The sequence below is a fragment of the Macaca thibetana genome, chromosome 16, assembly GCF_024542745.1.
Source record: "Macaca thibetana thibetana isolate TM-01 chromosome 16, ASM2454274v1, whole genome shotgun sequence".
Lineage (NCBI taxonomy): Eukaryota > Metazoa > Chordata > Mammalia > Primates > Cercopithecidae > Macaca > Macaca thibetana.
In genome coordinates this window covers 34,217,090-34,240,877 of record NC_065593.1, presented here as the reverse complement: position 1 = coordinate 34,240,877, position 23,788 = coordinate 34,217,090, and the positions used below count along the sequence as shown (strand labels likewise).

Sequence of the window (23,788 nt, the reverse complement as noted above, 5' to 3'; positions counted from 1 at the left end):
AACTTCCAAGCTGCATGGCAGTGTGTGATTGGGCTGCTTAGGGAAAGGTCACAAAGACCAGCTCAAGGGTGCTAACTGCATGCTCCTATTCAGCTCTCAGTGGTCGGGGATGGATAATGCATGAAACCAAGAAACTCTAGGCTTTCCAAGGACCCAGCCCAGGCTCATACTCCTCCAGCCCACCCCTTGGGTCAGCACCAAACCGTCACACACAACAGCGTGGAGATGGCATGCTGGCCCTGGCCAACGGGAGCCAGGAGATGATGGGAACATTCCAGGAAAACGAACACAGTGGGCACGGAATGGAAAAGTCATCCTGAACAAATGACACGACCGGATGGTGCTTCTCCCAAAACTCAATGAAGGGTGCAGAGGGGTGGAACTGCAAGCTAGCGGGCTATACCCCATAAAAAAATATGTGGGTAACGGGGGAGGGCTGCGAAGCCCGGTGCTGGGGGATTTTGCCAGCAAATTAAAAAATGTCTTATGCAGTGGGCTGGCAGGTCCCTGGGGGCGGGGTGGGGTGGAAGGAGGAGTGGGCAGGAAGAAATAAGTAGAAGGCCGAGGCTAGGAAGCTGTTTCCAGGATGGGTGCTCCAAAATGCCTTCTTCTGCTAGGGAACTTCACTTCTCTGTTAAGTTCAATCAGATTGGCTTGGCTTGGCCTTCTTACTACAGTGCTCAGTGGCTTCTAGGAGCCAAAGCTCTGGATTCCTAAAGGGTCAGAGGGTCATGGCCAACTTTCATTTTCTGTGAGCAAGTGTGTCTCCTTCTCTTAGCGGCCACCACATCCAGGGGGTGGCCTCCACATCTCGGGCCATGTTTTGAGAAGGCAGAGGGCAGAGGCAGGGGCCGAAGGGAAAGGTGGGAATTTAACCATCCATGACCACGTTCAACTTTGTTCAGAATCTCACACCTCACAGAAAGGTCAGTGGTTACAAGTCAATACTGTGGCAGAGGAGGAGGAACAGGGAGAAATCCTCCCTTTTGTTAACCATTTACCTCTGTTAATGCTTCCAGAGGAGAGCCCATGATCTGGGGGTCCAACAGCCCTCCCCCAGCCCCTCAGTCCAAGCCTGTGCCTTTCCACAGTAATTCCTGTTTCATGTTGGGGCAGCACCTGGAGAGGGGACTCTGAAGGGTCACAGAGGTCACACTGGCACTTCCTCCTTGTTGACAGGAATCACTGTGCCTTGGTGAAAGAGTTGAAAGGTGACTTTAGACAACTAAGAAATATGCAGAGGACAGTCTCAGCCCAAACTCCCATTACAGCTCTGCCCCTGGTGGGGCCTCCAGTAGCCTTAGTGACAAAGGTGGTGTGGGGAAAATGATCAACCCAGAATCAGATTTGAGACCTGGCCGGAAACTAACAAGTGTGACTTTTAATCAATAATGATTCCCATTGCTTTGACTGGCTTTCATTTACCTCTCAGGGGCCACAGAAACCCATCCAGTCACTCAACAAACATTAACTGAGCCTCAGCCTGGCTCTCCTTCCAGTGCTGGTTGCTGGGCAGGGAGAAGGCTGGTGGTTGGGGATAACAAAGATGATTCAGACTCGGTTCAAAGAACCAGTAGTGGGTCAAGACACTCGTGGGAGTATGGGTGAGGGAGGGGCTGAAGGGACCACCAGGGCTGGACCTTTTCCAATGGCAGAACAAAGGGAACTGGTGAGCAAGTTAATGGAAAAGGCAGCATACACTCTCTGCCCAGGTCCAAGTATCCAGCGAGTAGGTGGTGCAGAAATTCAGAGACAGAGAGAGTTGCACACATTTGGCTTCACGGTCAGGGAAAGCAACACAGAGGAGGTGAGATTTGAGCTTGGCCTAAGATGACGACTGGGCAGGATGGGAGGGTAGCGGTCTCCTGAGGGTTGACTAACATGCACCAGGGCCAGGGGAACAGGGTGCGTGCTGGGGATGCTGGGATCCTATGTTTGCATGAAGGTGGAGGAGGTGAAATATGCAGAGGTTGCTGCAGAAGGGGAGGTGGGAGGTCAGGCTGGAGGGGAAGGTGGGGAAGGCCTGCAAGAGACCAGAAACACGACGGCAAGGAGCCTGGGTGGTAATGTGCAGGCCTGGGCACTTTCTGAGCAGGGAAGTGAGACAGCAGTCAAGGCAGGGCCTGCCAGTGACAGTCCCCTTCCTCTGCTGGATCCTTGCTTATTCTGAATAAAAGGTGAGAATAACTGATAAAACTCTAACTCTTCAGACCAGGTGAGACCAGCAGGATCTTAATAACTGGAACCTCTTCCCAGACATCTTATTTTAATCCCACATCTTTTAGTTGTAATCTCACTTCAAATCTTTCATTTCTTCCTTTGTAAACTGGAGAGGGGAAGGTCTACCTGGCAGTGCTCTGACAATTAGAGGACATTTATGTGGCAGGCAGAGTCTGAGGTGTACAAGTCCCATGGGAGGTGTGGCCACTGCTACCATGGAGAGGAGTAAATGAGAGAGACCCAGTGCTCCCTACAGCAGCCAGGACATCAGAGTTATAGGAGGCCAACAATTACTACATTTACTAGCTCCTCCTCCTGACACTGTGTCACAGAGGAAGAAACTGGCCCAGAGAGGGAAAGGCACTTGCCCAGGGTCACAGGCTTCCCCCATTTCTTGATGAGGGCTTCAAATCCCAACAAAAAGGGGGAAACAAACCCCCCCCCGCCCACACACACATTCTTCCCAATAGCGGGAGCTTGGTGCTGGGAACTGAAAGGACTCTCAGATTTGGCCTCTTCTGCCAGTGGAAAATAGCTAGGAATAGGCAATCCGACACTGAATCAAGACACAAATAGCAACACCAACACCGCCACCCCTGCTGAGGCCACCGGCTATCCCACAGTCTCGCTGGTGCAGCTGCTCCCTCTTGTTCCAAGCAGGGATGCTTGTGACCTGCTGCTGGGACTGGGCCCTCTATTTGGTGGCCCTGTGCCTCTGGGGACACTTTCTCCCACCCTCAGCAATCAGGGCATTAGGTACTGGGGAGTTCTAGCTTTGCCTCTGCATCCTAGAAAGACCATGCCCTGTGGGCAGGGGAGCACTCCTGACTTCCACTTGGTCCAGCTCAGCTAGGGAGGCCCAGTGGGAAGCTGGGGGTAGAAGTCAGAGAGAAACAGACCCACCGTTCAGTATGGTGGCCTCCTCTGGGGCTTTCATCTCTTTGAGGATAGGAAACATGTCTCTGATTTTTCTCCAGCCTATTGGGGAAGAAACTGGCAGATACCCACAGAGCCTGTCTGCCCCGCCCACAGAAAGAACACATTGGGCCACTGATGAGGTCATTAAGAGAAGACACTGAGAGAACTTCTGTAGATGCTATAGAAGGAGGAAAACTCCAGGGCCCAATTAGATAAGGCAGAGGAAAGGCCCTAGGTCCCGGCTAAGTTGCTTGGGTGACAGCGTTTGCTGAGGAACTTGGTGTTGCAGAGAGAGGGGAAATTTTAGGAGCAGTGGGCAATCAGGGATATTACCCTGAGAAGCCTAGAGACTTTGGCAAGAGAGCCAGACAAAGCCAGAAGCTATGGCTTGCACCGATGAATCACCCTTGCCCGTCTTGAGAAGGGGACCCAGGAAGTTGGAGAGGTAAGGCTCGGAGGAAAAAATTAAAGACGAACACTGGGTCTCATGGGCGGCTGCACTGGGGATCCTGGAGAGGAGAGCAATTCGTACTTTCAGGAGGCCGAAAGACTGTAACCCTTCCTGGGTATCTGGGGTAAATACCAATTTGCCTGATAGAGTGGCTGTAGGAAAAGGAGAGAAGATTCTATGGAAAGATCAAAGCAGCTTGGTGGTTGTGTGTGGTAGGGAAGCAGGGAATGTGACCTATGGGGCTATGAGCCACACTAGCCCTGTGAAGGTAGCATCTTCAGCTCACACGACCTCCGGGTTTGCTTAGGACAGGAAGAGGGTGGCTAACCCAGGACCCATAAAGGAGGCTCACCTTTCACTGAGAATCAGAGAATCTCAGGTTTGGGAAAGGGACTTGGGAGGCCCACACAACACATGTGTGTGTCAATTCTCCAGCTTCCTGGGGCAACACTGTCAGTTCCTATTTCCATGGCCTTGCAATGAGTTGGGTCAGTAGGGTGCATCCATCTACCCCTAGGGCTGGACTGGGTAAAGTTCTCTCTAAATTGCAGATTTTAAAAATATGTGGGATGCAGAAAATTCTAACCAACACCACGTCTTCTGAAATGTCTGCCAAGTCCAATGTGGTCAACTACTTTCTATAGTGAACACTGATAAATCAAGTATCTGCTTTTAAAATGGGACTGACCAGAGAGTAGGGACGGCTAAAAGACAAGATAATTGGCCTAGTGTGGTGGCTGACACATGTAATCCCAGAACTTTGGGAGGCAGAGGTGGGTGGATCACCTGAGGTCAGGAGTTTGAGATCAGCCTGGCCAACATGGTGAAACCCCATCTCTACTAAAAATACAAAAATTAGCTAGGCGTGGTGGCGCATGCCTGTAATCCATGCTACCCAGGAGGCTGAGGCAGGAGAATCACTGGAACATGGGAGGTGGAGGCTGCAGTGGGCCGAGATTGTGCCATTGCCCTCTAGTCTGGGTGACAGAGTGAGACTTGGTCTCAAAAAAAAAAAAAAAAAAAAAAAAAAAAAAAAGAAAAGAAAAGAAAAAAGAAAAAAGATAATTCATGGCACTGGTGCCTGCAATTACTGTCATCTGATCATGTGGCACCCTGGGATGGGATGGGTCTAATATGACACCTACTAGAAATGTAGCCTTAGAATGAAAAAGTCCCCGGCCCTCCGTACTGACGCAGGCAGAAGTTCCAAGGCCCTTTGGAAGAGCTGATTCTAGAGGCAGGAGAGGGGTCCAATACACTGAGTTATTTGGATTAGTTATTTGGTACATATCTGATCGACTCCAGTAAAAATATCTCACATTTGTTGAGAGCTTACTTTTTTATGGTCTTAAAATGAAAGACTTTATTAGTACACGTTAGTGCGCACGCACACACACACACACACACACGAATAGTGCTTTTAGGTCATCTTTTGCAAAACATAGCAATCAACAAATATTTGTTATTAACTTGCTGAAACCATCCCGTGATCACTTAAAAACTGCCTAATGTTCAAAGTGTGCTTTTTATGTTAACAAGAGAAAAAGAAAGGCGCAGCCCTTTCAATACATAAAAAGTAGCTTCTGACAGAAATCTTTGGAAGAGCTTTAGTTGAAAATAATCTTAAAGCCTTTTCTGCAGAGTAATTAATACATAAATGGGAAAACTCAGAGGATTTAGGTGAATAAGCTAGAGCACTGACTTTCAAAGCATAGATTGCCATTCACCAATGTATTATGAAATCACTTTAGTGGGTAATGAGTGCATTTAAAAAAATGAAATAAAATAGAAAGTACAAGATAATTCTTAGAATAATAGAAGAAAAGAAAGTACTAGAATGCACTGGCTGTAATATTGTTTTGTGAAGGGTTACAGATGTGGGTGAACTAGGTCAGGGAGTAAAATGTATACATGACAGAGGGTAAGAGGCAAAGATTGAGCCCACTATGTGACCCCCAAGAATAACTGCTTCTGGCTGAAGCAGAGACTGTTAAAGAGACGGCAGACAGGAAAAGATGAAGCCTTTTCCTCTCTTTAATGCTGTCACTGTAAAGAAGAATCAGTGAGCCCGGGGCCGCAGGAAGGAACCGTCACCGGGAACAGACAGTCTCCCGGACCCTGAGAGCTGACTCTGTGAGCACTTAAGAGTCAACGGCAGGCCGGGCGCAGTGGCTCATGCCTGTAAGCCCAACACTTTGGGAAGCCAAGGCAGGCAGATCACTTGAGGTCAGGAGTTCAAGACCAGCCTGGCCAACATGGTGAAACCCTGTCTCTACTAAAAATACAAAAATTAGCCAGATGTGGTGGCATACGCCTGTAGTCCTAGCCACTTGGGAGGCTGAGGCATAAGAATTGCTTGAACCCTGGAGGCAGAGGTTGCAGAGAGCCCAGATCATGCCACTGCACTCCAGCCTGGGTGACAGAACGAGAAAAAAAAAGAAAAAAGAAGAAGTTAATAGCAGCAAACAGATACTCAGATACTCCTACTCCTGCAACAGAGATGTATCAAGAATACTTTAAACAGGGGCCGGGCACCATGGTTCACGCCTGTAATCCCAGCACTTTGGGAGGCTGAGGTGGGTGGATCACCTGAGGCCAGGAGTTTGAGACCAGCCTGGCCAACATGGTGAAACCCCATCTCTACCAAAAATACAAAAATTAGCTGGGCGTGGTGGCACACGCCTGTAGTCCTAGCCACTCAGGAAAGGGCCCCAGGAGAGAAGGCTGAGGCATGAGAATCGCTTGAACCCATGAGGTGGAGGTTGCAGTGAGCCGAGATCGTGCCACTGCGCTCCAGTCTGGGTGACAGAGCAAAAAAAAAAAAAAAAAAAAAAAAAAAAAGTTAACAGCAGCAAACAGATACTTCCTGCAACAGAGATGCATCAAGAATACTTTAAACAGGGGCCAGGCACCATGGTTCATGCCTGTAATCCCAGCACTTTGGAAGGCTGAGGTGGGCAGATCACTTGATGCCAGGAGTTCGAGACCAGCCTGGCTAACATGGTGAAACCCTGTCTCTATTAAAAAATACAAAAATTAGCCAGGCATGGTGGCAGGTACCTGAGTCCCAGTTACTCGGGCAGCTAAGGCAGAAGACTCGCTTGAACCCAGAGACGGAGGTTGCAGTGAGCCGAGATCACACCACTGTACTCCAGCCTGGGCAACAGAGCGAGACTCTGTCTCAGAAAACAAAACAAAACAAAACAAAAACTTTACACAGGGATCTGGACCCATGCATAAGGCCTGGGCTTTTTATATCAGATGTGTGAGAGCACTAAAAAGAAAGACAAGGTGCAGCTACAGTTATTGAAAGAGTTAAAGTCGAAAGAGAAAATGTACTTAATATGTACACAGGTGTTCATTTAAAAAGCTTTTTTACTGGTATTAAGTTATATCTTTACCTAGACACAAAACAGTTGGAATAAGTCAATGTTTTGCTTACTTTAAAAATTCTATTTTTCTAGAAAAGGCAATATTGAAAGGAATGTCTGCTGAGCAGGAATTAGTCAAGTTATTTTGAGGGGGGTCACAGAGAGAGGAGGGGGCTTTGAGACACAGCATTCCAGGCGAAAGGAAAAGTATGCACAGAAGCCTGGCAGGCAAGAGACTGCGTGTGCTCAGGGACCCTCTGGGATTTTAGCTTGGCTGGAGCTGGCCCAGGGCAGCAAGAGATGATTCTGGAGCGAGGGCAGTGGCTGGTCTCAAAGGGCTTTGGACACTAGGATGGGGGAACTCGACAGAAGGAAAGGGCCTGAAGAGAGGAATTCAGTTTGTAGACATGTGGATATGTCAGTAGGTAGCTGAACAGATGGTTCTGGAGATCAGGAGAGAAAGCCAACTTGGAAACTATTTGGAAATCATCAGTTTATGGATGTAATTGGAGACATGGAAGCAGAGATTGCCAGGTACTAAGGGAGAAGAGACCAGGGCCAAGACAAGGCCTTGAGAAATAAACCTAAGGACAACAGAAGAAAAGGACTGAGAAGTAGCCAGAGGCTGAGTAAGAATTCATCGTCTCCGCGTCTCTATCGCAGACACTGCGCTAGGCACTGGCCTCTGCTGCAAAAGATGAATGCAAACTGAGAATGGGGGCGGGGGCCATGAGGAAAATACAGAGCAGGCTCCAGTGGAGAGACCATGGATCGGTAGAGGCACCAATTGGAATAATATGTGCTCTTTCTTCAGGAACCCAGGTGTAAGGAATCCAACTCTTCAACCCAGAGTTGGATTGAGCTTGAATTGGAGTTTGCCAAATGGAAAGATGGAAGGGTGAGGGGGTCAAGGGGCAGAAGAATATTAGCAAGAATGCAATTCAGCCAGTTATCTTAGAGCTGAACTTGCAAATCACATAGGTGATTGAATTCAACTATTTGGTCAGCATCCATCACAGACCAAAGAACTGTCATCTGTCTTATAAGTTAACCATAATTTAAAATTGACCTTCTCAAACTTCAGCATGCACAGGGATCCTGCTGAAATGTAGACCTTGGCTGAGCAGGGCTGGGCGGGGCCTGAGGCTCTGCATTTCTCACCAGCGCCTGGCTACTGATGCTGTTGTGGGTCTGAAGACCACGCTTTAAAAAAATTTTTTTCTTAATTGACAAATAAAAATTATATATATTTATCATATACAACTTGGCGTTTTGAAATATGTATACATTTGGAATGGCTAAATCGAGCTAATTAACATGCATTACCTCACATACTTAATATTTTGTGTGTGGAGAACACTTCAGATCTACTCTCTGAGTGACTTTCAGGAATTCATTGTTATTAACTAGAATCACTATGCTGGACAATACATCTCTTGAACTTATTCTTCTCATCTAACTGAAACTGTGTATCCTTTGACCAAAGCTAACCCTCAACCCCCAGACTACTCTGAATAGTGAGGTTTGAAAAGGTTTTGCTTTACTTTGGGGGGAGGTGACCTGCCCTAGGGTACAGCTTACTAGCCAGGTGCTGGAGCGCACAGACTGTTACATCTCCAGAACCTCTGTTAGCTGGCTGACACCATGTGACAGGTTGAAATTGGCCATAATAGGAGTTTTTACATTACAGAAATCCACAAATCAAGGCTGGCTACACCTATATAACAGTGAGGTGTGCTGTAGAATAGGCTTCTGCATCAGGGATCATGAGAGCAAGTTTTCAGTTGGTCTCTGTGCTTCATTCATACTTTGATAAAGAGGCCATCGGTCCCAATTGCTGTGTCACATGTGATGCTTGCTGGAAAGCATTAAGGGAACTGACTTAGCTCTGGTGCATCAGAGGACCTATCAGAGGCAAACACTTGCTGATACCTCGTTTGTCCTGTGAGCCACCTAGAGAAGTAGGGTTGTGGGAAGAAAGAGGGGGACTGAGAGGTTGCTATGGGCAGAGAGTGGCTTGCTGGAAATTCTTACCCATGCTGCACTGTATTTCCCCGGCTACCTCCGGGCAGTAAGCTGACCTGGGCACGGGTGTACCAGGGTGCCCTTTCAAAGTCCTGGGCTGCACTACCAGGCTGATGCTTTACCTCTAGTTGGAAAATATGAAAAGTGATTCTCAACCATGGAAACTGGGTAACTTCCATAATATCTGCTTCGCTTACTGGCTTTTAAAATGGGGGTAGTTTTAGGCTGGGCGTGGTGGCTCATGCCTGTAATTTCAACACTCTGGGAGGCTGAGGCAGGAGGATCATGAGGTCAGGAGTTCAAGACCAGCCTGGCCAACATGGTGAAACCCCGTCTCTATTAAACATACAAAAATTAGCCAGATGTGGTAGTGGGCGCCCAGCTATTAGGGAGGCTGAGGCAGGAGAATTGTTTGAACCCAGGAGGTGGAGGTTGTAGTGAGCCGAGATCACGCCATAGTACTCCAGCCTGGGTGACAGAGCAAGACTCTGTCTCAAAACAAACAAACAAAAACAAAAAAGTAGTTTTTTTTCTTAAAAATAAAACATACATCCAATATGGTCAGAGAAAACCAACTGAATTCCTTTTGGTGACAGTTTGGGGAGGACAATGAAATCCCTCTGTTTAAAAAAAAAAAAAAAGGGAGTCGCCTATTTTCTGACCTGTGGGTCATGCAGTTTTAATTTCCTCTACCTTTCTTTCTTTCTCTTTTTTTATTCTTTTTAATTTCATGAACCTGCTTAAGGCCACAAAGCCTCCCCTGAATCCCTCAGCTGTCTGGCAGATGCACCGCTGCCAGTGCTGCGCAGGTTACTATGCCAGGCTGAAGTTCCACAGCTGTGACTCAGTGCACCTTCAAATCCTCTTGCCGGGTGACGGTGAGATGCCCCAAGGGGCTCCTGAGAAGCCGGTGGGAGAGAATAGCCACCCAGGAGCTCCTCCGGCCCTTGGAAGAGGGAGGCTGCCGGGGAGTGAGTCCAGTGGCACCAGGATCTGGTTTATGTGAGCCGAGGCTGGCCAGGGACCCAAGAGATGCAGGCAAAAGGCTGTGCCGTAAGCCACATTCCTCGCTTAGGCCCCCTTCCAGGGGAAGCAAAGTCAAGCCCTGGCAAATGGCAGAGCTGCTTCTTATCTTTGGGCCAGCTGTGAGAATAATGGCATGATGACATGCTACCCATGTAGCCAAGCTCCTCCTCTTCCTCCCTTGCACCCATCAGTTCCATCCTGTTCATTTGCCAGTTATTACAGGAGCACCATGGGCAGGCCACATAGCTAGTGCTGTGGAGATGACAGGTCTTAGTGAAGGAACAGAGGGACTGGCATGGGGATGGGCGAGGGAAACACCTAACTATAAACCTAAACATCTAAAGATCTGGAGGAGCCGCGGGGAAGTGGGACTGTGTGATGATGTCGGACATTTCAAGCCATGCCTCAATGCTCTGACTCTAAATCTCGCTGGTCCTGATCAGTGCCTGCCCCAGGGTTGTAAGTGTCTCCTTACTGGGGTTCTCTTTCCAGGGAGGCATGTGGAGCGGGAATGGAGCAGTGCACAGCAGAGTGACAGGGTCTTGAGAGGACTCAGGCAAGCCGGAGAGAAAAGGCCTCCAGCCAGAGTCAGCTCCACCCAATAGAAAGTTCCCTCTGAAAGCTGGGAAGAGGCCTGCTGGGGCGGCGTCTGCCAGCACAAAAGCAGGGCTGGGGCAGTCACTAACAGCACAGATATCTAGAACAAAGAACGGTTTTGGGAAAGGAGAGGCAGGCTGTATTACAGCTGTACTGGAGATGGATGACTGGGGGCTTTCCTGAGTGCATGTTGTGTGTGTGCATGTGTGTACACATGTACACGCGCTTGCCTGGGCCAGGGCTCAGTCATCATTTCAGGATGTCTTCTGATTGCTCGGGGGTGCAGGAAGCCACCCAGACCCTAGTTGCTGGACTCGCTCAGAGGCAAGAATGCAAAGCCGAAGGCGGCATGAGGAGAAGCTGGTGGGGGCTGAAGCCAGCCCAGCCTGCTTCATGCTTACTCCGCTCAGGCGGTTGGCCGGCGCTACTGAGACTCGCCAATCTCTAAGTCTCCAGCGTGCCTGAAGACAGGCAGCCTGAGGACTCAGTGCCCGAGCGCTGCTGGAAGACTTGGGGACACCCCCAAAGGAGGAAAGTGTCCTTCTGGGAGCCACTTGCACAGTGGTGTTGATCGTGGCCGTCCTGCATGTGGTATGCCACATGGGAGGGGCAGTTCCATTGGGAGCTCCCCTTTACACAGGGTTTCCCAGCACCAGAACTCCTCAAACGGAGAGCCACCGGAGTGCCCACGAAATAAACCAACAGCAAACACAAACATATGCTCACAAACGATTCCAAAGAAGCTCTGCACCAACAGGTGCTGGTCCTGACCAAGTCAAGCTACAAGTCTGATGCCAGCTTTACCTGTTCCGGATCCCACGACGTCCCGGCTGGGTGACTCGGCCATGGCGTCGGCGAGTCGCTCCCGGAGGCCCTCCTCGGTGTGCTCCATGGAGGACATGTGCCGCAGCCCGAAGCCCTCAGGCCAGCTCCCGCACACCTCCAGCAGGGTCACGCTCCGGTCAAAGGTACCTGTGGCACACACGGGACACCTGACGTTGAGTCCACACCTTCAGGGAGCAGGCCGTTCTTGTCTACCTCCCACCCGCTCCTCTCCATACCCACGGTCCATTTTAGCCTTCCTGCAGGAAGCAGGAGCAGGATGGAAGCACGCTGGGAAACCGACTGTGGAGCGCAGGAGAAACAGCTCATGCCGCCGAGAGAGTGCAGACCTCTGGAGTGACTTCTGTGACACTGAGGCCAGTGGTTTTAAGACTGTTTCTGAGGAGCTACAGAGTTCCACTGGTCTTCAGGAACCGCCTTAAGAACTGGGACAGGGAAGGCAATCCCCTTCCCAGATTCAACCCAAATGGATCCCTACTTTCCTCTTTTTGATACAATGGGACTCCACCTAAAATTTCATTTAGGGCGGGGAGTGGTGCCTTACACCTGCAATCCCAACACTTTGAGAGGCCAACACGGGAAGATTGCTTGAGGCCAGGAGTTTGAGACCAGCCTGGGCAACAGAGTGAGACCCTGTCTCTATAGACAAATAAACAAATAAATTTTCATTTAAAGAAGGGGTTATATAGCCTAATGGTTTTAAAGCTTTCTTAACCATTACATTCTATAACCTATAACCAACCTCCTCATTTTACATTTCAGAGAATTTATGGCCCAAGATGGAACAGCAAGTCTGTGGCAGATGAGGTCCAGGAACTCGCTCTCCTGATGCCTCAGTTGAGAACACGTTCTACTTCGCCACCTGGTCTCCCAGCTACCCAAGGGCATATGAACAACCAGGGAATTATTTTGGGGGATACCAGCAAAGAGGTGGGTGATAGCATCTTCGGCAAGGATCTGTCCTTAAGCCGAAGCTGCTCCCCAATTCCAAAAAGTCTGTGGTGTTCTGCTGAATGCTAAGATTAGATTTTACATGCGAGATCACTTCAAAGTCCGAATTTGAATTATTCTACTTTATTATACAGCAAGTCTTCTGTGAAAGCTTATTTCATCCACTCTTTCTTGGAAGGAGATTATAGTCATGCTCTGTTGCTTTAAGCACATACCATTTCCCCAGTGATTAGGTAACTGAATCCACCGCATTTATTGGGCTTGGTTCCTGCCAGCACCAGGAAGATGGGGAAAAAATGCAAATGCCAACGTTTCCCAAAGTTAAAAGTACACGAAACACACACTCTTTATCAGGCCTTGCTTCTCCTCTTTGATCAGCCGTCAGAAACTATCTTCCCCAGGCAGTCAGGACTGGACAGTGTCAGCACACACTCCCTGCCAATGACAGGTGGTAATAGAGAGGGTGCGAGCCCCAGCCTCGGCAGGCGGCCCTGCCTCTGATAATGGCCACAGCATTGAGGTGATAACCGTTCGTAAACACTCCGACAGCCGGTGACTCCATATATCAGCAAAGAGGACCAGATAATCCTGAACTCTCCTGGCCAGACAAAGGCCCTTGGCCAGCCTACTGCGATTTATATGTGTGGCAAGGGTCACTACTGGCTCCTGAATTTCATCAGCCAAGTTTGGCTTTGATTTATCTCGTACCTCATTGTAGGGAAGACTCCTGGCACTGCGAGAATGGGCAGCATCTATAAGGGCGTCTCCCCAAGAAGAGGCCCACCTTGGGAGTGGGTTGCTTGGGATCAGCTTGTCAGGTAGGACTTGCGAATGGGGAGCTCCCTATGCCACCTCTCTCCACCAAGTAGGGTCAGGCTGTAGATCTGGTAAGCTAGCCTCTGGAAATTGGGGGTGTGGGGCTGGGTGTCAGATGATTCTCCCAAGGCCTGAATTGTGCTAGAACTGTGCACTGGTAGTGCCAATCTCAGAGCCAACACTCGACCACCCTTGGCAACAACTCCCAGGTGCCTAGCTCCCCAGGGACACACAGGGCTGCTGACATCCACTAAGCTCCTGATTCTGCTGCCTACTCACTGCGTGATGCGTGGCCAGTCCTTGTAGCTCCTTTTCCATCTCTAAACTAGAATGAATAACCCTTTGCCTGTCTCACGAGAGTGAAGAGATTAAGCAAAGTCCCCACTTCCAGCACTTCCCCCACTAGACCTTATTTGACAAGATCTAGTGCTACAGTGCTACAGCATCATCATTTTTCTGAAGGGTCTGCATGCGACACAGGGACTTAATCATAACAAGAAAATGTGGCCCTCCTCCTCCCCGTTCGCTCAGCTTTTTTTTTTTTTTTTTTTTTTTTTTTTTTTTTTTTTTTTTTGAGACAGTCTTACTCTGTCGCCCAGGCTGGAGCGCAGCAGTGCGATCTCAGCTCACTGCAACCTCTGCCTCCCGGGTCCAGACAATTCTCGTGTCTCAGCCTCCCGAGTAGCTGGGACTATAAGCACGTGCCACCATGCCTGGCTAATTTGTGTGTTTTCAGTAGAGACGGGATTTCACCATGTTGGCCAGGCTGGTCTTGAACTTCTGACCTCAAACAATGCACCTGTTGTGGCCTCCCAAAGTGCTGGGATTCCAGGTGTGAGCCACTGCACCTGGCTGCTATACACTCAGCTTTCTTATGGACAGAGATGTTTCAGAGCCTGGAAAATTGGGAAGAGAATGACCATTTGTTTTCTCACTTAACAAGAGTAGAAGGTCTATCTCTAGAAAGGAGTTCAGTTAATGTTTGCATATACTGTGTTCAGAGACCAAGGCAGGGGAGCTGATAGCAGGACCAAGAGGAATATCAAAAGCCAAAGCAGGAAGAAAACAAACAAAAGAAATTGGGCTAGGCATGGTGGCTCACGCCTGTAGTCCCAGCACTTTGGGAGGCCGAGGTGAGCAGATCACTGAGGCCAAGAGCTCGAGACCAGCCTGGACAACACGGTGAAATGCTATCTTGAATAAAAATACAAAAATTGGCTGGGCATGGCGGCGTGCACCTGCAATCCCAGATACTTGGGAGGCTGAGGCAGGAGAATAATTTGAACCTGGGAGGCAGAGGTTGCAGTGAACTGAGATTGAGTCACTGCACTCCAGCCTGGGTGACAGAGTGAGACTCTGTCAGTCAGTCAATCAGTCAATCAATCAATGTTATAGCAAGAAAGGTTAGGGTAAGAGAGTGGGCCCAGTCCGTAAGAGATGGTAAAGGCCAGAGGGGTATGTAATATTTTAAGGGATAAAGTAACAGTACACAGGAGAAAAGAATTATGAGCTAGTGTCATAGTGGAGGATGGAAATAGGCCTGGACTTCAGAAAAGACTAACGCATGTGAGCTGTATGATTCCAGGCATGCGTCTCTGATTCCTCATCCATAAAACCGGAAAAACAATACAACCACATAGGACTGTTGTGAGGACTGCAGTAGATAAATGTAAAAGACCTGACACACGGTGAGTGTTCTGTACGTAATAGGTGTGTTCACGTACATGTTCTTAATGACAAATATGTACGCCTTTATACCACTTGAGGCATCATGATAAATTTTGACTATCACAATGATCCTGAGAGGTCACAGAGGTACTATTCCCCATTTATGGTGGTGAAACTGGAAGCTCTGAGAAGTTAAGTGACATGTTCAAAGTCTCTGAGCAACAGATCTGGAACAAGGGTTTCTAATTCTTCACTTGGAGCTCATTCTATCAGCTCACACATTGTTTCCCTCAGCAGCACCTGCAGTGGAGAACTGTTTTTTTTTTTTTTTTTTTTTTGAGACAGGGTCTCACTCTTCAGCCCAGACTGAAGTGCAGTGGTGCAATCACAGCTCACTGCAGCCACAACCTCCTGGTTGAAATGATCCTACCACCTCAGCCTCCTGAGTAGCTGGGACTACAGGTGCGCACCACCATGCCCAGCTAATTTTTTGTCAGGATGGGGTTTCGTCACGTTGCCCAGGCTGGTCTCAAACTCCTGTGCTCAAGTGATCCACCCACCTTGGCCTCCCAAAGTGCTGGGATTACAGGCATGAGCCACGGTGCCTGGTCAAGAACCGTTATATGTGTAAACCACTTCTATCTTTCCTACCATTTTGAGAACTCCTGTCACCTTCAACCAATGGTATTTAAAAATCCTTCCCACTGCTTGGAGTTTGGTGGTGATGACGATGAGTCACCCTGTATACGGGATGGCACATGGGAGGAAAAAAAATTGATAGTAGGTCTATTCTCTCTTAGCATGGGCACAGCTGGGAAGTCGAGGAGAGAAGATGGGAGATACCAGAAGTGGTCAGCAAAGAAGCACCTGATCATTTCTGCCATCCTGAGACGTCATACAGAGGATGCCATCGGTGGCCCTGCTTATCCTGCCAGAAGGAGTCCTATCAGAGGCTCTGTCAAACCCGCTGTCTCTTTCCCTTCCACCCCTCGCAGCCTCTTTGCTGAGGACGGCAAAGGTGCTCCTGGAATCTGCCTGTCCCAGGGTGACGGCAAGGCTGCAGGTGTGCTTCAGCAGGCACTGGGGTGAAGAGGCCAAGCCCTTGGAGGGTGAGGTCATCTCTGGGCTCTTAGGAAACTGCACATCTTGTCCACGTTGACAGCACAGCTATCATTCATCTGACCAGCCCAGGGATACCCCATCAGATGAGCTGGCCCTTTGAGTCCCATTACAGGGGAAAGTGTCATTTTCAAGCGAGGAGAAGATGCTCACTTAGTGCAGGCTGTTTGCAAAGGACAAAATACACACGCTTGGCAACAGAGATCTTTTGTTGAAGCAGTGCTCTGCTATTTACAAAGCCCTCTCACATTTGTTATTTCAGTTAACTCGCACATACCTCAAATATTGGTTAGTGTCCACTATGGTATGTGTCAAGCACTGTACAAGGTTCAGAGTAAGCTTAAAAAAAAAAAAAAAAAAAAAAGAAAGAGGAGCTTATGTGACTTCACCAAACTATGGGAAGCAGCAATGATCACCATTGTATAGATTTCCATCTTACTGAGTTTCAGACACATGAGGCACCTGGTTCTAAGTGCAACTGTCTTCGCAGGCTATCTCCTGGGGATCTTTGCCTTCAGGGCTGCCTCCTGCCCTAAATACCATTTTCTAAGAATGAGTTCAAGTCTTACCTGCTCAACTACTGAAGGTATAAAGACTACTCTTGCTCAAACTCTACAGGCACAAAAGGTGCTCTATCTTTCCAGGTGAAGTTGATGAAAGCTAAGCACTTACTCAAAAAATGTGTGCTTGCAGACACAAAATTATGCAAGCAATTTTGGGGCATCTATGGATGCCTCTGAAACCCACCTGTGGACCCCAGGTTAATTAGATCATTCCTGTGGCCTTATTTCCGTACTGCCTTGCACTGTTCACATAAACTGCTTTTCTAACTAGTTTAAAAGCCCCCGAGGGCATGGATTCCTCCATAATGAAAATAGGCACAGAACTTTGTACATCATGCTTGCTCAAAACAGGTTCGTTTACTGACTGATGATGAAATTTGACAGTCACTTTAGAGTCAACACCCTTTGGGTGGGGTACCAGAGCCTGAATATCTAGGGTCAGAGTAGGCAGAAAGTGGAGTTAAAATTAAAAGAGAGGAAGGAAGAAGAAGATAAGTGAGCAGAAAACAATGTCACGATTTTACTGCCTTCTGTGCACTTATTTTAGATTTGGAGATCCTGGAAATTGGAAAAAACAAAACAATCTGTCTAGGACGGCAGAGAGAGAGCTGGTCTCACCCAGGTGAGCGTCCTGAATCCTGCTTCCCAGCTTGGCATCCTGTGTTATACTCTTTCCCCAGAGGAGAAATGGGTCAGGTTCTTGGATTTCACAAACCCATTAAAGGCATGCTGTGACAGCTGGGAAGCTGGTAGCTCCCGGGGAGGCTGGGGGAACATGTGCTTTGCCTTTGTATACCATTGTTAAAGGGGCAAGGGAAGCCTAGGGACTGCAGGTGGAGGGGGACAGGTAGGATGCTCCTCTAAGCTGATAGCGTCTAATCACACTCTAGCTATTTAAGAGGCTGTGGCACAGCCTCCGCTTTGCATTAATGAGGTTCTGCCCAGGTCTGGACTTTGCTGAGAGCCTGTTGATCAGATTTCTAACCACCAGGGAGGCCAGATACCAAAAGCAAAACCGGCATTAAGCAGTGCTTTGCAAGATGTAAGCCCTCCTGGGTGAGAGGCTGTGATGATGACGTCTACAATAACTAAGAAATGATCCCAGGCATGATAAGGGGAACCAGTGTAGGGGGAGCCTCCTTGGCAAGCTTACCAAACTGCTCACCAAACTGAGCTTAAGACTGCGGCTGCAGGGAGCACCCCTTTCTCCACACTACAAGCTGGTTCCTATAATGCACAGGCTGAGGACATTAGCTCTTCTTGGTGCAATGGTCAATTTCATATGTTAACTTGACTGGGCTAAGGGATGCCCAGATAGCCAGTAAGGCTTATTTCTGGGTGTGTCTGGGAGGGTGTTTCTGGAAGAGATTAGCATTCGAGTTGGTAGACTGAGGAAAGAAGATTGCCCTCACCATTGTGGGTAGGCATCATTCAACTGAGGGCCTAAATATATTAAAAAGGTGGAGGAAAGGCAAATTTATTCTGTCAGAGTTAAGACACTCACTCCTGCCCTTGGACGTTGGTACTCCTGGTTCTCAGGCCTCTGAACTTGGACCAGGACTTACGCCATCAGCTCCCCTGGTTATACACCACCAGCTTTCTTGGTTCTTCACCTTCAGACAGCAGACAGTGGGACTGCTTGACCTCCATTTCCAATTCCCAAAATAAATCTTCTTATATCTATGCATCTCTGTAGGTATCTCTGTTATTAGTCATTTCCTTGGAGAACCCTGACTCATATAATTAGCCATCAGATGTGTCCACAGGTATATTATATATACCACAGCTATATTATATATTATACCTGTGGACACATCTGATGGCCAATTATATGAGTCAGGGCTCTCCCACAGTGAGATAGATATAGATATATATCAGATATTATATTATATTATATGTGTATCATATGGCATGGTCCTGAGCCAGGGAGGAGGAGTTCAACAGCAATTGGACTAAGAATTTATTTGCAATCTAACATAGTTAGTTTGACAAGGAGGCCATTTTCACAATTGCAATGTATGATTATAATACACGCTTTAAATGTTAGAACATAGATTATAAATCAAGACATTTAGGTCATAACTGGAACTCTCTCATTAATTTTTCTGGTTACTCTGGGCAAGTCACTAATCCCTCTGGGTGTAATATGTATATATATATGTGTGTGTTTGTATATGTGTATATAAATATATATATGTGTGTGTATACATGTGCATATATGTGTATATATACATATATATAAAATACACACATACATGTATGTAATATGTCATATGCATTATGTCATGACTAACAGATTAGTTCACTGTGGGAAGGCAGGTAGGGTGAGAGGATATGAGGACCCCCTCTGTCCCTTTCAATCCTTTAGATTGGTTCCCAAGATAATAGCCCTCCTATATCCATAGGTAGAGCAAAGGGGCCTGAACTCCAGCAATCTTTTATGACTCCGATTATCTAATGTTCACCAAACTTGTGACAACCAGTGAACCATGTTTGTCCCATATGCATCCACTTGGCTGTGGGGTTTGGGTTTTGGGCATTCGGTTATTCTTAAAGGATACCACTCATGTTTAGAAGTGAACTGAGCGGAGAAAGGAAAGGTACCAATACAGCAAAGAAATGCCTTCGCCAATGTTGAAAAGCCAGGAGACGCTGACGTGCCAGATGTGGTGACAGCACGCACATCTGTTCTCACAGGCCCTCAAGGACCCCAGTGAGAAGGAGCTATTCCTTAGTCAGAAGGCTATGAGCAGACTGCCAGGTGTGGCCAACATGGTCCTGAGCCAGGGAAGAGGGGTTCAACAGCAATGGAACTAAGAATTTCTTTGCAGTCTAACATAGTTATTTTGGCAAGGAGGCCGTTTTCACAACTGCAATGTATGCAGTTGCATAATGCACAATTTAAAGCTTAGAACATAGATTACGTCTAGGTCATAACTGGAACGCTCCCATTAACTTTTCTGGTTACTCTGGGCAAGTCATTACTCCCTCTGGGTCTTTTAAAAAAAATTTTTATTCTTTTCCTCACTCAGCAGAATCATCCCTCTAGGTCTTAATTTACCCATTTATGACACAGAAAATAAATAAATGATGCCCATCTAAGGGGTTCACATTGGCACTAATAGTTTCAATGTCATTAATAATAATATACTTCCAGAAAATGGTGTCTGATATTTGAGGTATCCTAGGGTAAAAGCTACCAATTTCGTTTTCTACAAACCAGATAACGATCAGCAGTTATACCATAAGAGTCTTGTTTTTACCCAATTAAAGGCATATGTTAAGCAGAAGACCTGGGTTCAAATGCCAGCTCTTGCTACTTTCTCACTGCATGACCTTGGGAGAGTCATTTCCCCTCTTTGAACCTTGCTTTCCTCATCCACTGCAATGGGTAGAATGGTGCTCCACCCCACCCGACCTCCCAAAAGATATGTCCAGCAGGAGCCTCAGAATATGGCCTTATTTGGAAATGGGTCCTTGCAGATGTAACTAAGGATCTCAAGTTGAGATCATCCTGGATTTAGGGTGGGTCCTAAATCCAATGACTGGTGTCCTTAAAAGAGAAAAGAGGGGATCAGAGACACAGAAGGAAGAAGCCCATGTGAAGACAAAGACAGGTGTGAGTTATCCTGCCTAAGCCAAGGAATGCTAGGAGCGGTGAGAAGCCAGAAGAGGCAAGGAAGGACAGCATGGCGCTGTTCGCACCCTGATTTCAGAACGCTGGCCTCCAGAAATACAAGAAAATGCATCTGTTGTTTTAAGTCACCAAGTTTATGGTAATTCCTTAAAGCAGCCTAGGAAAATAATAAACCTATAAAACAGGGAAACAAATGTTTGGCTTCCAGGGCTGCTGTGAGCATCAGATCAGATAGTATTAGGAAAGACTGTATTAAACAAAAGTTGGTCAGGCATGGTGGCTCACGCCTGTAATTCCAGCACTTTGGGAGGCCGAGGCAGGTGGATCACCTGAGGTCAGTAGTTTGAGACCAGTCTGACCAATACGGTGAAACCCCATCTCTACTAAAAAATATAAAAATTAGTCGGGTGTGCTGGTGTGCATCTGTAGTCCCAGCTACTTGGGAAGCTGAGAAAGATTTATTGAACCCAGGGGACAGAGGTTGCAGTGAGCTGAGGCTGTGCCATTGCACTCCAGGCTGGGTGACAAAGTTGAGACTCTGCCTCAAAAAAAAAAAAAAAAGAAAAAAGAAAAGAAAAGAAAAGTTATGGGAGGCCACTGTTTTGAACTGAGCTTCTGCACTAGGCCCCACAGACCAGACCAAAATGAAATGGAATCACCCATATGCTAAATGTCACATAATCAAACGGAAACTTCAAGGAAGCAGACAGATCCCAAAACAGACCAGCTATTCCAGAAAATAGGAGATTTCAGTCTAACTGAGTCAGGGTAGACTTTAATCCTTTACAAAAAAATAACCTGGCCAGGCACGGTGGCTCATGTCTGTAATCCCAGCACTTTGGGAGGCCGAGGTGGGTGGATCACCTGAAGTCAGGAGTTTGAGACCAGCCTGGCCAACATGGTGAAACCCCGTCTCTACTAAAAATACAAAAATAGCCGGGCATGGTGGCGCATGCCTGTAATTCTAGCTACTCAGGAGGCTGAGGCAGGAGAATCGCTTGAACTTGGTGGGCAGAGGTTGCAATGAGATCCGCGGCACTGCATTCCAGCCTGGGCAATAAAGAGAGAGTCCGTCTCAACAAAAAAAAAAAAAAAAAAAAAAAAAAAAAAGAAAACCTTGAAATAACCTGATGTTAACCAACGAGCTTTTTCTTGTTTGTTTCCTTGATCTCACCTTATAAAACCCACTGTTGTCCCATTGCCCAGTGGGAGTTCTCATTCTATTTTGTAGAATGGAGGCTGCACAGATTCATGAATCACTAATAAAAGCCAATTCGATCTATAACGAAGTTTGTTATAATTTTGTCTTTTGACAAGTGCTTTGTAAGCTATACAGGCCCATTCAAAATTAGAGGATTACTCCAGGGCTCTGTAAGCAGCTCTTCTTAGGGGCAGTGGGATTCTTTGAAAGGCTAAGAGAGTGACTGAGAGAACACTGGGCCAGAGGCAAGCAGCCAGAGGAGCAATACTGGAGCCTGGGCAACGCCACCCATAAGGCTGACTGGTTATGCGTCAATTACATAGCAAAGGCCTTTGGTGGGGAGTGAAAGCATACGGTGAATATGTGCACCCCACTTTCTCTGAGGATGCCTGCAGGGGGCACAGAAGAGTAGGTGAAGCAACCTCTTAGCTCTGATCTCCCCACATCTGAGGGTGGGGATAGAACTTTTTAGCTCCCTAAATTCTTCAATAAACAAGCAGAATTATACTCAACATGGGTAAGAATGGAACGAGATTGACTGTTTTGGGCAGGAACATCACTAGTATAAGCTATCTGAAGGGCAATTTGGCAATATGTATTAAGAATCAAGGCCAGACGCGGTGGCTCACACCTGTAATCCCAGCACTTTGGGAAGCTGAGGCAGGCGGATCACTTGAAGCTGGAAGTTTAAAATCAGCCTGGCCAACAGAGCAGAACTCTACTAAAAATACAAAAATTAGCCGGGCGTGGTGGTGTATGCCTGTAATCCCAGCTACTCAGGAGGATGAGGCAGGAGAATCACTTGAACCCAGGAGGTGGAAGTTGCAGTCTGCCGAGATGGCGGCACTGCACTCCAGCCTGGGTGATGGAGGGAGACACTGTATCCAAAAAAAAAAAAAAAAAGTTAAAAACGTGCCCAACTACTACTGACCTAGGCAGGGATGCCACTTCCAGAAATCTAGCTGAAATAAATAACCTAGGAAGCAACAACTGTCATGCATAAATACGCTCATTGCCATTTTAACACAGCCCCATAATACGGTACTTGTTAAGAAAATTAGACTTCATTCTTGCAGTAGAATATTAGGTAGTCATAAACATGATGTTTATAATTAGAAATTCTTTAAGATACAATGTTAAATTAAAAAAAGACAAAAGTATACAGTTATTATTATTGAACCATGTAAAAGAAACATGGAAAAACATTCTAAATGATTCACCACAAAATGCTAACCGCGCTGTCTCTGGGTAGTCAGGCTACAGGGGATTCTTCTGTTACTTTATACTTTTCCATATGTTTCCTACTTTTTTTTTTTTTTTTTTGAGATGGAGTCTCACTCTGTTGCCCAGGCTGGAGTGCAGTGGCGTTCTCTCAGCTCACTGTAACCTCTGCCCCCGGGCTCAAGTGATTCTTGTGCCTTAGCCTCCCGAGGAGCTGGGATTACAGGCATGTGCCACCACGCCCAGCTAATTTTTGTATTTTTAGTAGAGAGAGGTTTCAACATGTTGGCCAGGCTGATCTGGAACTCTTTTTTTTTGAGACGGAGTCTCGCTCTGTCGCCCAGGCTGGAGTGCAGTGGCGCGATCTCGGCTCACTGCAAGCTCCGCCTCCCAGGTTGGCACCATTCTCCTGCCTCAGCCTCCCAAGTAGCTGGGACCACAGGTGCCCGCCACCATGCCTGGCTAATTTTTTGCATTTTTAGTAGAGATGCGGTTTCACCGTGTTGGCCAGGATGGTCTCCATCTCCTGACCTCGTGATCCATCCGCCTCGGCCTCCCGAAGTGCTGGGATTACAGGCGTGAGCCACCGCGCCCGGCCTGGTCTGGAACTCTTGACCTCAAGTGATCAACCCGTCTCGGCCTCCCAAAGTTCTGGGATTACAGGCTTGAGCCACTGTGCCCAGATGTTTCCTTTTTTTTTTTTGTATTTTATTTATATTTTTAATTTTATCATTATTTATTATTAAAAAATTATTTTTTTAGAGATGGGGTCTCACTCTGTCACTCAGGCTGGAGTGCCGTGGTGCAGTCATAGCTCACTGCAGCCTTGAACTCTTGGGCTCAAGCAATCCTCCCACCTCTCCCAAGTAGCTGGAACCACAGGCACCTGTTAATTTTTTTTTTTTTTTTTGGGTAGATATGGAGTCTTGTTTGTTGCCCAGGCTGGGTCTCAAACTGTTGGCTTCAAGTGATGATCCCGCCTTGGCCTCCCGAAGTGCTGGGATTACAGGCATGAGCCACTGCACTTGGCCTACAGTTTTTGTAATCAGTTTTTTAAGAAAAAAAAAAAAAAAAAGAAAAAGGTGAGAAAGAAAACAATGCCTCCTGGGAGAAGCACTCATGCTGGGACCAGGCGGTGGGCCCACAGGAAGTGTGGAAACG

The 23,788-nt window shown here is 47.4% G+C and overlaps 1 protein-coding gene across 8 annotated transcripts in view; it reads right to left on the bottom strand.

The window, feature by feature from the left end:
* BCAS3 (BCAS3 microtubule associated cell migration factor) overlaps positions 1-23,788 on the bottom strand; it is a 707,133-nt gene that overhangs the window by 14,115 nt on the left and 669,230 nt on the right. For all 8 annotated transcript variants that reach the window (XM_050764587.1, XM_050764586.1, XM_050764591.1 and 5 more), the window contains one exon: positions 11,413-11,580. In XM_050764587.1, coding sequence (XP_050620544.1) covers positions 11,413-11,580 — 168 coding nt within the window. The remainder of the gene's footprint in view (positions 1-11,412; positions 11,581-23,788) is intronic.